Source organism: Formica exsecta, unplaced genomic scaffold (genome assembly GCF_003651465.1).
Source record: "Formica exsecta isolate Colony F162 unplaced genomic scaffold, ASM365146v1 scaffold275, whole genome shotgun sequence".
NCBI classification, from domain to species: Eukaryota; Metazoa; Arthropoda; class Insecta; order Hymenoptera; family Formicidae; genus Formica; species Formica exsecta.
Genome location: NW_021850010.1, coordinates 29,851 through 46,499, shown reverse-complemented (window position 1 = coordinate 46,499; position 16,649 = coordinate 29,851). Strand labels below are relative to the sequence as shown.

Below are 16,649 nucleotides of genomic sequence, written 5' to 3'. Positions count from 1 at the left end.
AGAGTATGTCCTTTTCTACGTGTATCTTTACCCCCACTCCTTAAATAAAGGCAAACGCTCGGTCTAGATATACTATGTCTATGGAGTACGCTATGTTACGTGCGAGCGAGAGAGAACGCAAGGGGCACGAAACAGAGTATGTCCTTTTCTACGTGGGCATCGGCCCCCACTCCTTAAATAAAGGCAAACGCTCGGTCTAGATATACTATGTCTATGTGTTTTTCTATGTGCCACGGCCCTTAAGGTGCGAACCCATGCAGCGGAATAGCGTAATGCAGAACGAAAGCAGAACCAATCACGAGCGTTACGCAATTTCGTTCAGTTTTCAATGGTTTCCAGCTGAATAGGTTTCGCAGATCGTGTAATGTACATAAATATTTATTTAGACAACATAAAATAAAATATTTATATAATAAAATAAAATATAATAAATCTTTTAATGTCATGATGCGAACAACTAATCTATTGCGACATTGCTGCAGAGTTTTTCTTTTTCTTTGTTGTTGTGTGATAATTCGTTTTGCTACTTTTAAAGCCTTTTTAGCTTTTCTAGGTGTAGCTAGATGTGGTGTTCTAATGTCACCAATAAAACGAGGTTCATATATTTTAGCCTTCATAGATGTTTCAAAATTTGAGCATCTTCGTCTCTCAGTGGAGATAGATCACCATTTCCTTTTTTTGATGATCTTTCAATTCTCGTAGTTGAATCTGGTGTTTCAATGATGCCACAAGATGATTGAAGATCATCTTTTGCAGATGTGTGGCAATTCAACTGAGCATTTTCGATACTTTGCAGTATAAATTGGCTGTCAATTATCGCAGAGATATCTAGAAGATCATTAATCGTCAATTAATTAATTTATTCTCATTAATTTCAATTAAAAGGTATAAAATCAGTAATCATTATTACCTTTTATTGATGCATTGTAATCAATATTGTCAATAGCAAAGTGTAATTTCTTTTTTGCGCTACAATAAACTTCACTGATAGAAGAATCCGATTTTGGAGATATTTTTTTTTTCTTTCCACGAAGAGATGGCACAGTATTGGGTTTTAAACAGGAGCCTTTAACTTTCTTCATAATATCTTTTTTTTGAAAATGACTTGAACATAATTTTGTGACAGTATTAAGAACGTGTTCATCGATTTCACAAAATGTTAGCCATTGCTATTGTTTCCTCTTTTTGGGGAAATCTATTAATAAGAAAAATAATTAATTTTATAATTTACAATGTAAAAAATTATAATATGTTTTTTTAACTTCACATAAAATCTAACCTAAAATTCACATAATAAACTCTACAATATAAATAGACACAAAAAGTTACATTTACTTACGCATAATAGGAAACCGATTTATCACGATTGCCGCACAGTACGCAATGTACGCAAGGCATTTTTATATTAAATTAATGATATTTTACTAATTTAATTTGATTTTACACTGTTAGAAATAGTTCTGTTAGAAATAATTCTGCAAACCTGCAACAACTCGATTTAATACTCGATAAATCGTCGCTAACGCAAGCGCACAGAGAACGATTAGGAATCTATACCTTACTCTCTCGCACACATTTTGGACACAATTTCAATCCATAGGAAACATAGGCAATTCCCTCTTCAGGTATATATGCTCTAAGGTCTCTTAGGACTCTAATGTCAGACAAGGAGCGACAATCGCGTGCTATCCTTGTTCTTCTAATATATCGCTTTACGGTCGAGATACGGCCTGAAAATGCTTTCTGCCTCTCGTGGCAGAAAGCAGTAATGCAAGAAAAATAATGGGCGTCCATTTTTTGAGAATTTTAGATTTGCGTATATACATATATTACATTAAAAAAAAACCTTACGAAGGTAAAAAAAAATATGCCAAGTAAATAAAAAATATTCTTGTACACAACAAATTGAAAATATATTTACTTCTAAAAAATAACTTATAAAAAAATTTTTCCCTAAAAAATAAAAAATAGGAACTAAATATGAAATCAATAGTTGACTAGATAGCAAAATGCTAGCAACCCAGATAGCAAAATGATAAATTTAAATAAATAATTTAATTTATTAATAATCCGTAAATTTCAAGATTTGCATGGAAATTGAATTCTTTATTTTGTTTCAAGAAATCAATAAATGGACAATTTTTTATTGATCCATTCGCTTTCCAAACTTTTAGTTTAATATTCTGAATCCTTTGTTAGAATTCAGAAATTAAGCGGATAAAATAGATATTATGGCAACGCTTGCCGCGTCGCCACGTCCTGTGAGCAGGAGTCATTACACATTTTTAATCTTGTTAATCGCGCTTTGCGATCTTTATATTTGCCTGTAACAGAAACTTGATTACGAGACAGATAAATCATATAGCGGTAAACAAAAGAACTGTAATTTGATATATAATAGCATATCTTAATATTGCTGTGATTCTACCATTATTTTATGACAACAGATCATGCTGTATATTTGCTGTGTTTTTGCTATTATCTTTTGAAATGGTAGTGCATACTTAATTTTTGCAGCATTTCTGCCGTTATGCTGTGCTTGCAGATAAACTCGATTTCTAATGATATAGCATGATGAGTCATGTTATGTTCAGTTTTTATTTAGCTTCTGTTGACATATTGTGCCAACACGCAATGCTTTAAATCTACTGTTTTTATGTCAAGAACTTCTGTTTAAATTTTGCAGCATTTTTTGTAGCATATAATGATGCAGAGATTGCTTGTTTTCTGTTGCATTTCTGCCGGCACTAATTAAAATGGTAAATCATGCGCGGCTGCTGCCAGAGTTCTACCGATATAATATATAATACATAATTTGTAATACGTGATCGGGCAAACTTGGCAATCTGGGAGTATGCCAGCAAATTCAATCATGACTTCGCAGCAGATTCCGCTCTGCTGCGTCCTTATTAAGCTTAATTTCTGGCAGCACGGCTTGCCGATATAATATAACAGAGAAAATAGAGCAAAAATCGAGTATTATTTGTTATTACGTCGTGACAGCAGATATGTAACAAATATCGAGCAAAGTCTGCCATATCAGATCTGACGGCAGAAATGCGACAGAAATCAAGCATGGTCTGCCGTTACAACGCCACAGTGGATCGAAACATGGAAAGAGCGGACATGGGCCAAAAAAATTTTTTTTAAATATTCTTTGTTAATTAACAAATTTAGGTTGTAAATAGTTCAGAACAACTAGAAATGACCGATTTTCCGAAAAATCTCTTTAATATTCATGTCAAACCCCATACAGCACAGAACATTGCAATTACATTGCAGTAATGTTACAATCTTGCAAGTTGCAATGTAATGTTGTTGAGACATTATTGGAACATGTAATTGTAATATTTCATGAGAATGTTACAGCAACATTCCAAAAGCATTACAAAAACAGTTTTCAGTAACCACTAGTTCGTTCGTTTACCGCCATACGACGCCCGTTGCATTATATATCTCGCATTTAAGTTTCAGTCACGATGATTATATAAAGCTTGCAAAGAGCAGCTAGTAAGATTAAAGATATATAACTATTTTTATATCAGTTTAATATACGATCCCAATACAGGGATTTATTATTGTAATCTTACATTGTAATATTTCTAAGGGCGGACATTTCAACGTTGCCGCAGGCTTGCAGTAACATTGCAGAAACATTTCGCAACTTCTATGCAATATTACAATGTTTCAATGCGAGGTCTATGCAACATTTCTGCAATCTTTCGGTGCTGTATGGGACATCGCTCTGAACCTTATAACTCAGATGGATTTCTTTTCCTGTCATTTTATCCATGAAGCTTCAAGGCAGTACAGCTCTTCCATATCCAAATATTTGGAAACCAATTTTTCACATGTTAATAACATTCTTTCTTGATGAAGAAAAATGTTTATGTGGAACATGTAAACATTAGTGTAAAAAGAAAGGCGGCCATTCTTCTGTATCCAAAGAATCGAATATTATAAGTAGATTCAAGTTGTCATATAAAAAAATGGCCAACAGTGGCCAAAGGTTCTGTTGGTTTTACATATTTAAATAAACCTTCTATTTGACGAATCCATTGGTTTCCGCTGCCCGTAGGTGCCCATTTATAAAATAAAAGAGAATTTCAAGGGGAAAATATGGGGCAAAGATGCGTTGGTGATAATGACGAGAAGTTTCACTGTTTGATTTCGCAATTTTTTAACGTTTTCTTAAGTCATAAATTGTGTGTATGTCGCAATTAATAATTTTTAAGTCATAGATTGCAATATAGGAGAGATCACACGCGCAAAATTAACAGGACTGCTACGAATAAAGATCTTCCTAACCATCTCTTAATCACATCTGATCCTTTCATCTCGTGTTTACGACCAAAATTTAGTGAAGGAAAAAAAACAAGATTTGTTCTTCGAAACTCGAGAACTTCTAAAATAATTCTTTTACTCTGTCTTTTTTCTCTTTTTATTTCATTAAGGTACATCAGGATGAGTTTGGAGTCAATAAATACCGCGAAAGTGACGAATCGCGGTGTCTCATTCCTGTGCGGTTTTTATATATTTTCATGTTTATTTTTATATGTATGTTATTTTTATATTATGTATATATTCGTATATATGTGTCATAACAAAAATAAGCATCGCACGGTTTGTAATTCTCATAGCTACGACAAATCATGGGGTCCTTATCTCTGCTATGACACACACACACACACACACGGGGGGGGGGCGGTGCAAGGGGGGCCCTTGGCCCCTGCCAACCCCCCTGTGTGTGTGTGTGTGTGTGTATGTGTGTGCGCGAGCGTGTTTCCTGTCCATGCATGTACTTTGGTATATTTCAAACTTTTTTTGTTAATGACTTTTTAATAAGCAACGAGCGACGATTAAATTAGAAGAAAAAGTTACTCAGAATTATGTCCTTGACAACATATATCAAGGTCAAGGTCATTGGGGCTGGGTCCCCTTTTCGCTATATTTACCTTTAAATGCATTTTATTTTTATTAAAAAATTACACTTTTATGTCCCCCCCCCCCAAATAAATATTTTGTATAATATATAATAGCACTATTATATTGCGGATTCTATTACATATAATAAATCATAAAACTACTTAACTCTTACTGCAATAACGTTGATCGCATCGATCACCAATTTCGAATTTAAAAGTGCCCCGTGCCAAACTGACCGACTTATTTTAAAATTAATCATAAAAGCTTTACCAGATTTGCTATTTTAATTTAAAAATAAAATGCGTTTCAATTTTCTTGAGAGAATCTATAATATTTCTATAAATGTAAGATTGATTTTAGGACAAATGCTATTTCAAATTACAAATCCTCACAAACTGAATTGCTTCTACACGTACTTGGCTAGTGAACTATTGGTTTCATATTTAATTTTAATTTTTTATTTTTTAGAGACAAATTTTTTTAAAGTTATTTTTTGAAAGTAAATATATTTTTAAACTTTTGTTATGTACAAGGATATTTTTTATGTACTTGGCGTACTTCTTTTTATTTTTGTGAGGATTTTTTAATGTGATAACACTGCTTTTTATAAAAATTTAAAATTCAAAATTTTTTCTGCGAAATATAAAGTACTACATTATACACTATATACAGGGTGTATCCTAAAAAGTGGGAAGTATTGCAATGGGGGATTCAGGACACAAAAATAACAGTAAAAGTTCATATAAACATATGTCCGATATGACCTTGTTTTCAAATTATAGCTTGTTTTATTTTCCAATAAAGTTAAGATAGCATACTTGGATATCGGTTTGTTGTTTATGTACAAGATTTAAAGGACTTTTGCCTGGCCAGCTCGCTCTCCAGACCTGAATCCACTCAATTATTACTTGTGGGGGCATCTAAAATCCATTGTTTACAAAACACCCATTGACAACGTCGAGATACTTCGTCAACGTGTTGAAGATGGTTACCGGGAAATTCAAACAATACCCGGAATTTTTGAAAAAGTCAGACAATCTATGATGAGACGTGTTGAAGCCTGTATTCAAGTTAGAGGTAATCATTTTGAGCACTTCCTGTAACCGTAATTATCTTAATTCTGTTGAAAAATAAAACAAGCTATAACTTAAAACCACGGTCATATCGGACATATGCTTATATGAATTTTTTCTCTTATTTTTGTGTCTTGAATCTCTTATTGCAATACTTCCCACTTTTTAGGATACACCCTGTATATGGATGTGATTTTTTGTTAAAGATTTATTCAACAGAAAGGAAATTCTTTTTTAGAAAGAATTTTATAAACAGTATTTATTTACAAAGCTTATATCATATTGAATTTCAGCGGACACAATCACAACGTGTCTTAAAGAGGGTTTCTACTTTGTTAGCATTGAAAAATAGGCAATTTTTCGAAAATTTTAGGAAAGGAACTAATAAAGATAGAATGATAAAATTTGGTATCCACAAAAATATATCTTTATTGAATAAAGAAAAAATCACCATGTTATTTGAAGCTGTGGGGGGCCGAGTGGACGGATCAAGCAGCCCGGTAAGATGAGTAGATGGTGGAATTTCCAGAGCCTCCAAAAATTATCTGAAACAAAAAAATCGCCCATTTTTATAATCTGTAGATGTTTGCGCATAAAGTAGACTAGAATAAAAAAAATATAAAAAATTTTGAGTGAGTTATGGTTACTCAAAGGCAGTCGTTTTTTGTGGAAAAATGTTTTTCTTCCTTTGAGTAACCATAACTCACTCAAAATTTTTAGATTATAAAACTGGTCGATTTTTTTGTTTCAGATAATTTTTGGAGGCTCTGGAAATTCCACCGTCTACTAATATCACCGCTGCTTGATCCGCCCACTCGGCCCCCCACAGCTTCAAATAACATGGTGATTTTTTCTTTATTCAATAAAGATATATTTTTGTGGATACCAAATTTTATCATTCTATCTTTATTAGTTCCTTTCCTAAAAATTTCGATAAATTGTCTATTTTTCAATGCTAACAAAGTAGAAACCCCCCTTAATGCTCAATCTCTTAGTGTTAATTACTTAACAGTTTTTAAAACACGATATAATTTTATTTTTATAGACATAATATTAATACAGAGAGAAGATAAACTGTATATATTTTATAGATACAATTTTAATACAGAAGTTAAACTGTATATAAATCATATAATCAATAATAATAATATAAATTGTGTAAATGAATAAATATCAAAATATAGAAAAGAATCGAAAGCAAATTCTTTTTGTTACGAAGCGGATGGATTTGTTTCATATTCATATATTTAATATATGAAACAAGACCATTCTATTGAATAAAAGTATATACTTAAACAGTATATAATTCCTTCTAAACTGTATTCTAATACATGATAAAACCAGAAGAGATCAAATATTTGTTTGTATTTATTGATTTATTAAATATGCTTATATATCGCGGAATAGTGCAAGGAAGAGAAGTGATTTCTTCTAATCGATGTCGTATTGAGTAAAGTTAGATTATATTAGCGAAACAGAGCGAATGCTTTACACACAATGCTTGAATGAATCTGTGCATTGTCAATTAACATATTTATGATAAATACATTGTTGGAAAATAATTATGGAAGCATTGAAGGAATATTTGGAGATTTTGGTTGGCCATGTTTTCGATAACTATAAGCTGGTAATTATACACGTGAACGCGCATTCATGTATATAATGTTTATTAATTTACAAATGGCTACGCAATGAATTTATATTAAAATAGCAAAATAAATCTTACGAAAATTCTATCAAAAATATTAAAAAACAACATTGAATACACATTTTTATTAATTGGCTTCATAAAGAATTGTTACGTCCAGTGGACTCCACAATTCTTTTTTTTTCACAAAAACTCTTTTACTGATACAAAAAATTACGCTCTAGAATCTTTCTGCACCCGACGCAAACAATAAACCAAGAAATATCTAGCAGGCAAGACTAATCTTCCGGAACGATAAAAAAACTAAACTATGAGACGGATCAATAAATATTCAGAGACTAAGACCTACGCTAGACTCGAAAATTGTAAACAAAAGATAAAAGACCCTCGAACGCTAGAAATCTAGACCATGTTCATACGAAAAATAAACAGATGAATCAAATATTCAAACTCTAAGATTCGCGCAACAGAGACTTAAGAGTTTAAAACAAAAGATAAGGAGAGGGACGGGGACAATAGTTTACAGATGAAACTATGATCCGTAACGGGAACTCGCGATACTTGACACCACGTGCTCGCCTGCCAGACCACCTTCTTGTGTTATCTATTTGAGATAAATTTTAAGGGAATAATAAAAATGTCAACTTAGCCGATCATAACGGACTCTCCAATGGGCAAGACTTAGCTTCTAAAAACAAAAGCCTACACCAATAGACGCAATTTTCTGGACATTCTTTTGGCAGGGTGACATCTCCAACTCATGAGAGAGGCAATAAGTAAAGATTTGATTTGTTAAAAAAGAGTTCTGGTCGCTTAATGAAGAGGGTACGTGAGGAGACGCTAAGATTCGAGGATACGCGAAATCTTCCCTCAAAAATTCAGTCTGTCTTTAGCTTCTGACCGATTCAGTATTCAACTCTCAACTTAACGAATAATCAGCTATAGTTCTCGGTTCATCATTTTCTCTTGTTATTCACGATTCTAAAGTTGTAGAGAGAGCGAGTTCTAGACAATGTGAATTTAAAAACCCAGTGGCTTAATAGTGATAAGTGAACTGTTATCCAAGAGAACTGTTATTAACCAATATAACAAGGCCACTGAGCGGATCTCCGAGCTATCTTTCCAGCCAGCTCTTCCACGGAAGATAGAGGGTCGCTTCTCACTCGATTGTCAAGAATTAAAGTCGTCTTCTTCGCACCCAACAAGTAGTGAGTCCACTAAAAATTTTCTTTTCCTCTCTTGTTTTTTTTCTCTTATATCATTTTCTTATCCTGCCTTCCTTCCTCCCTAAGGAAACAGTTTGTTGCTAATAATTTGAATCTTTAATTAGTACCCATACATAAATATTTATTAATTTTATTATTAAGGATGTTCTGGATGGTTTGTCAAAATGCTACGAAGTTGATGAAAATTTAATGTCATATTTTGTATTCTCTTCCAAAGTTCGCGGCCAAATTTCAGATCGATTTACAATTTAGATAAAAAGTTATCAATTTTTGAATATCCGAGTTTTAACACGTAACCTTATGGCGTTACAGAGAAAAGTGTAAAAAAGATGCTACCAATATAATGATATTTTACACGCAAGTAGATGATCAACGAACAAAAATATGGCAACAAGATTTTAAACGATTTACAACATAGTTTTAAAGAAATTACAAAAAATCAGTGAAATTATTGCTCGTAATTACTTTATTTTATAATTTTTCACAAATTTCACTTTGTTAGGTTGAATTCAGGGCAAATTCACTTTTAAAACTTTTTTTATTTTTTTTATTTTCTTTGTTTTTTTTTTACGTTTTTTACATTCTATTAGACTTGCCGCAATTATTTATATACATTTTTCTTTCTTTGGATCTCTGAGGGATTAATATCGGGGTTTTTAATATTTCCATAACTTTTGACTGGACCGATACCTCCAGAACATCCTTAAATTATTTCTGCTTATTATAAATATTTTGTATCTCTTCTCCTTTGAACCTTCTTTCCCTTTCGCAAGTCCTTAAGTTTGATTAGTCGAGATCTTGCGATAACTGTCAAGATTGACATTCATGCTTATTTGCTAGACTCAAACGAACCTTCTTTTCCTTTTCGCAAGTCCCTAAGTGTGATCAGCTGGGATCTTGATAACTGTCACGATTAGGATTCACACTTATTGTTAGACTCAAGCAATCCTTTCCCTTTCGCGGATCCCTAAATGTGATTAGTTGGGATCTTGACGTAATGTCATGGTTAGCATTCATGCTTAGCTGCCAGATCTAAAAGAAAATCTTCTCCCACTACTTCTATGATAATTCCCGCCATATCAATTTTTAAATTATATATATTAATAATAAGTATTATTGAGATCTTTAAATGTTTTCCCCTATCCCCTTTTTATTACCAAACCGTTTCTTTTGATTAACTGTCGATACCTTATTTAACCCTTGCGTGTGTTTTCCAATGGAAACAACCACAGCAAAACGTTTGAAATGTTGGGCGAAACTCATCCGGAATCGTGAGAACAGAAAGATCCGGAAACTCTTGGCTCGGGCGTTCGCGGACTCTAATTTTATTATAGATTACACAAAACTTAATTTAAATAAACATTCCTTCGAGTTAAGAGTTCAATACTTACATAAAACTCACCAGACACGTAAGACACAATCTCGTCCCTCTACTCCTTCTCCTTCTTATCCTCCTCCTTCGTACTCACCAGTCTCTTCTCCTGAACGTTCTCATTCACCTATCTCTCCGGATCCTCAATCTTCGAGGATTCCTACTCCCCCTCCTCCCTCTGATTATTCACATATTTCTCAAGAGCCTCATCCTTCGGGGATTCCTCCTCCCCCTCCTCCCTTCGATTATTTGCCTTCTTTCGATCATCAATCGTCGAGAATTCCCATTCCCCCTCCTTCTTCACGCCTCGAATCGTCTGATCTCCCCAGAGCGTCGCACGATTTTGAGAAAGCCCTCCAGGACTTTGTGGAGAAATTACCAGACCTCAAAGAGGAACCGAAAGATTTCGAACAGAGATCTTTCGATACCAAAGGAGAGTCAGATTTAATTTCACGAAGATCAGGCTCGAGAAAATTGATACAGACATCTCCTGGAACAGTTCCCTCTAATTCCCGATCCCCTTCCTGAAGAGGCTTATCGCGTGGGCCCAGACATTGCAGACCTCAGCGAATTTTATCGCATTCTTTTGGGAAGTCCTCCTGGGTCTTATTCCATTTTTTGTCCCAGATTCTCAAGTTCCTATAGGCGTCCCTATAGAAGTCTTTTGAATGAAATTCCTTCCCCCCTCCACAATAGAATTTGAAGATCTTCCGTAATATTATTTACCTTTCCTTCCTATTCATTTTTTTTCTACTCAATAATTTATATTATATTATTAAAACTATTTATTGTAAATTTCCCACCGGAACTTGAATTTTAGTCTTTCGCTTTTCTTATTCCGGTTGATGTCCTCCGTACCAATGTATCACCCGCGAAAAAACATCTTCCATTCGCACACTCACACATACACACATATATATTAGATTTTAAGAATAACTATTTTTTTTATCGTATAATACTTATTATTAACAATATAAATAATGTATCTCATCTTTTAAAATTTCTTCTTTTGTTTTTTGAATAAATTGTAAGATTTAATTTTAAATTCGTGTAGCTTATTAATCCATTCTCCTTCCCGTACTCCGAGATCGCTCAAGGTCCTGTCCTGCATAACAGGGATTCAGTTTCTTTACCGAAAAGGGACCACCGAGCAAAACGGCCTACTGACAGAATAAAAACGACCCTTCCATCTGTTGACTTGTCTGGGGCCCTGTATTGTTCTTCCGACTCGGAAACACTTGTCTCGCAAAAGAAAGAGAGGAAAAAACATTTCAAAATTATTCGTTCCTATAGTTCATAACTTCAGAAGTCAATATCTCTTGAACGAAGCGTTAGCGAGCATACTTCCAGAAGAAAATTTTTTCTTGTTTTAAGGTCCTAAATTCATATTTCAAGTTTGGTTATTTAACCCGGGAACACTCTGTATAATATATAATATATAAACAAAATTATTACCTTATTTCTCTTCTTTGACTGATGCTTAACATTCTTGTTTATATATTATATAATAAAAATTATTTATTTTCTTGGACTAAATATGAATTGAACTTAATTTTTTAAAGCAATGAGAAACGTGAATGTGGAAATTGATGATTTAATCGGATGGAGCTGTCTTTTGCAATATAATATTACCGGTAAGCATTAAAATATATCATCAACAAAAAGTAGTTCAAAGGAGGGTATGCATTTTAAGCAGTTTGGGGAGCACATAGAGATCGTTGGGTTCACCCTTTTTTCACTCAGTTTCACTTGCTGAACCAGAAAATCATAGTCAAAATAGTTTTAGTATTCAGGAAAAATTTCGAGACACATTTTAAACAGAAGAAAGCAACAGTGGATTTTATCACTTTCTCGAGCTATCTCAGCAAATTTCTCTCATCATATTTTTATTAAAATCGTGGCTTTTATTTGTACTAAAGAATAAATTAGACTTCTTTCTTTTTTGATTTTAAGTAGAGGGCATGTTTTTTTATAGTGGCGAAAAAGGAGAGAAATAGAGAGTATTGCATATATGCATATATCTCATAGAACATGAAGATTTTTTTTCAAATACTCAATGTGAAAATGATTGTTCGTCTTTATTATTGTCAACTATTCCCCCCTCCCATTCCTTTGCGCATTAAACATGAATAATAAGTATGAGAAAATCTGGATATCGATTTTAGTTGACATTCACGAAGATCCCCAAAAATTCGTCATCAAACTATTGAGCCCATATATCTTTCTCTTTACATAGAATTAGGATATTAAAATTAAAACATTTTTCTAAGTATTTTTCTAAGAATTTTTTTACATCACTTACACTTTTGATTTTTTTGATATAATAAAAAGTACCTAAATTCATAGATATTTATAGTGATAACTAAATGAAATCTATTCGTTAGATATTGCAATCCAAAATCATTCACTTGCAAAAAAATCGTTTATAGTTGGAACTATGATGATGTAATATTTTTAACAAAACTATAAAACTAATACATTCATTTTTGAATAAACATACTGTTTCTATTTAACACATTTTCAGTAACATTTATCTTTTTACGGTAAGTATAGCTCTTACTATAATTAATATACAACATAATATTTTTTTAATTTTATATCATTAGCATTTAAAGTACGGTGTCTTTTGAATTGATACTACGAGGGCGCGCTGAAAAGTATACACGCTGGGTTATCCCAAGAACGAAAAGAGGTATCTAAAAAAAAAACAAAAATAGAATAAAAGTATTTATTAATTACAAATCTATATACTTATTTTAAAACATATAAAAGCATGTAATTAGCTACGACTATACAACTTCGAAATCAGATCCGTAATCTTTGTTACAGGAGTATAAGAAACATTCATTTGTAGGCCCTATTATTCCGATCTATAGTATTCCATTTCATATATGCTCTATAATAATAGCTTTCACTATAAAATATTATTTATTCTTTAATGCAAAAGTAAAAACCACGATTTTAATAAAAATATAATGAAAAAAATTTGTTGAAATAGCTCGAGAAAATGATAAAATCAATCGTTGCTTTCTTCTGTTTAAAATGTCTCTCAAAATTTTTCCTGGATACTAAGACTATTTTAACTATGATTTTGGAGTTCAGCAAGTGAAACTGAGTGAAAAAAAAAAGATGATCCCAACGATCCCTGCGTGCTCTCCAAATTGCCTAAAATGCATACTCTCCTTTGAATCAAAATGAGGAGGAAGAGTCGGTTAGTGATACTGAATTGCAGATTTTATTAGAAGATAGTATAAAAGTTAATAATAATTTGGTAACTGTATTGATTAAAACACAAGCCTATTATGCAGCTTTAGAAAATGTGAAACATATTTTGAGGTGTCAATCATAAAATGTGAAAGCACTATTTAGGAAAGGTATAGCAAAAAACCAAATCTTCTTTTTTTTACTATATTTAACCTAGCTTTTTTAATAAGTTGTATATATTTGTAACGATACCGTTACTAACGGCCTAGCGAGCCGATCCACCGCGCGCTTTTCGAGGCTCGGCCTCGCGCGAGTGGGAGGCCGGCCGCCGGTATATAAGGCGCTCCGGTGAGCGTAGCGTTACCAGTTTCCGATCCCGATTCCTGTCATGTACAACTCTCCGGATCCTGAACCGACTCTCGCGTTATACCAGGCTACGAGCTTCCCGTAGTTAGGCCGGGCTTCCCGGTTGCTGGGACGGCGCCTCCTGCTAGTTAATAAGTCCGTACCGCGTTATACCGTAAGACCGTTTTGTATATACCGTTTTATATAGACCTGTTTGTACCGTAAGACCGCTTTGGTCTCCGCGTCCTAAGGGACTCTAGCACCGTTTGTATATATGCGACCTGTTTATATCATAAGACCGCTTTGGTCTCCTCGCTCTAATAGACTCTAGTATCGCCTTGTATATACCGCGACCTGTTTGTACCATAAGACCGCACTGTATATACCGCGCATTATAATTGTAGAGCCTTATTCCGATTTCCGTCAGTGTTGCGCCAACCCCACCTATACACACGGCCTTCAGACTACACAAGCGCGCTAGCCCTTCTAAGGGTAGGCCGCAGAAAGTGCCGACGCCCCGTCCTTTTAAGGATAAGGTAGTCAGGCCGTTCGAATTACGAACGAAGGCCACGCGACACCCGTAGTATTTAAGATCCATTCTGTCCAGCTTAGAATAACCATACTTTTTTTACTTACATGCAAACACCGCGATCGCAGAACACGTCCGCATGAGCCGCGCTCGCTTCCCGAGCTCCACGCGCACCAGCCACACGCGAAACTCTGTACGCGAATTTCTGTACGCACCACTCTTGCATGACGCATCGCGAATAACAACCGCACACGCGAAACTCTGTACGCACCGCTCCCGCATGTTGCATTGTACTCAGTGTTAGATGTTGAGAATCACTTAAATAAACATAATTGTTTAAACCGCTTATATCGAGGTGAAGTAAGTTGGAGTTTCCCCCTTCTCCCGAATCCTGGCACCGGCGAGCCTTGATCCGCGGCATACGGGAAAGGTGAACCGTTACATATTCTTGATTTATATTTTACATATGGAAAATTCAAATATGTGTGTATATCACAGATGTCTATACTAAACTAGATTGCTAACTAGGGCTTCGGATTTACGTAGCATGAGGTTTCCGGCGGTAACCTTATTTTTCAGTGGGCCAAACTCATCTTTACCCCCACTCCTTAAATAAAGGCAAACGCTCGGTCTAGATATATTATGTCTATGGAGGCAACTATGATTTTCTTTCTCACTTCCTCCGGACATGTTTTTCTTTCGAGAACAATAGGCATTCTTCTTCCATTTATATATGTTCTAAGATTGAGACACAAAGGGGAATCACCCAGTGAAAACAACCTAATCAAAGTGATGTCAAAATGTCATCAAATTGATGAGGATAATGATGTCAAGAAGAGAGATTAAAATGATGGCAAAAAGATGGTAATTCGACTGCGAAACGTCCCATACCTTGATGATGATCCTGATTGTCAGTTTGTTGTCTGTTTGATGTCAAAGTAATTATTACTTTCTACAGGAATAAATACAAGATTAAAACTAAATTACATTGAATAGGAACAGAGACAAAATAAAGACAAAAATGTATTACATAGAATTTTTTATTCGGGTGTAAAAACCACTTCAAATTACTTTGCTCTTAAAGTCATATGAAACTATATAATTATATAGCCTTTAAATAAAAAAATACAATAAATAATCACAAATGCTTGATTAATGCTTCAATATTTTTTTATATAAGCACTACTATATTAGATTTTCATTAAGTCAGTCATGAAAAAAAAACATCACAAAAGCATGTATTATATATGATATAAATTAACTAAAGACTAAAATAAAACATATTTATTGCTGTTCAAGTATCATACTATTCTCAGACTGGCACTATCAGTTATGTAACTAAAAGTCATAAAGTCTCATCATGAAAGTAGTGCTACAAGATAGATAGGCGAGCGGTCCGCGGGTCCTAACCGATAGGCGAGAAGTCCGCGCGTCCTAACTGGTGGGCAAGGGGTCCGCGGGGATAGGTCCGCGGGTCTTAACCGATAAGCGAGAAGTCCGCGCGTCCTAACCGGTGAGCGAGGGGTCCGCGGGGAAGAGAGAACGCACGCTGTCGAACCTTCGAGAACGTCGTCGATGGTTCCGGTACTCATTGGGTTGCGTATGCAAAGAGGGGATCCGCAATCGCGGGTCCTAACCGGTGGGCGAGGGGCCCGCGGGGATAGGTCCGCGCGTCCTAGGCATGCACGTGAGTAGGAAAAGGATAGCGCGAGGCATGCATGTGGGAGAGAGAGATAGCGCGAGGCATGCCTGTAAAAGAGAGAGATGGCGCGAGGCATGCACGTGGATGATGCGAGATACGGCGTTCGTAAGGCGGTGCGAGAAAGATAGCGCGAGGCACGCACGCGTGTAGAAGAAGGATAGTGTCCGCATTGGCGTGAGAAAAGGATGACGTTCGCGGGAGAAAGAGAGAAAAAGAGAGAAACCGCGAGGCGTGTATAGACATGGGAGAAGGAGGCGCAGAAGTAATCGACATTTTTTTAAATATAATAATATTTATTCAAAATTGTGTTTAATACAAAATGTGTGTGTGTTTAAAAAATAATAAACTAATAATCAAAATAATAATAAAATAATAATAAAAATAATATAATATGTAGGCTCCTTCTGAAACAGAAAGAAATCTTATTAGTATATTAATCTAGTTTGAACGTAATAAATTTAATAAATAATAAATTTATTAATAAAGAAGATATTTACAGTTATTTCTATGCTTCTTGTTCGGAGGTTCTTTTAACTCTTCCAGTTCCCAATCTTCATCGCCGAAATAATCGCTATAATCATCATAAGGTTCGAGCTCAAAAAGCTTTCGAAGGCAAAAGATATC

At 34.5% G+C, this 16,649-nt stretch overlaps 1 protein-coding gene across 1 annotated transcript; it reads right to left on the bottom strand.

Annotated features, from left to right (window-relative positions):
• Positions 1-462: 462 nt before the first annotated feature.
• On the bottom strand, positions 463-1,829 carry LOC115237127. The gene is made up of 2 exons (XM_029809982.1): positions 911-1,829; positions 463-828 (listed from the first exon to the last, which is right to left on the bottom strand). Exons 1-2 carry the CDS (start codon positions 1,080-1,082, stop codon positions 614-616), a joined length of 387 nt encoding a protein of 128 aa, XP_029665842.1. The 5' UTR covers positions 1,083-1,829; the 3' UTR covers positions 463-613.
• Between the last annotated feature and the right edge of the window lie 14,820 nt (positions 1,830-16,649).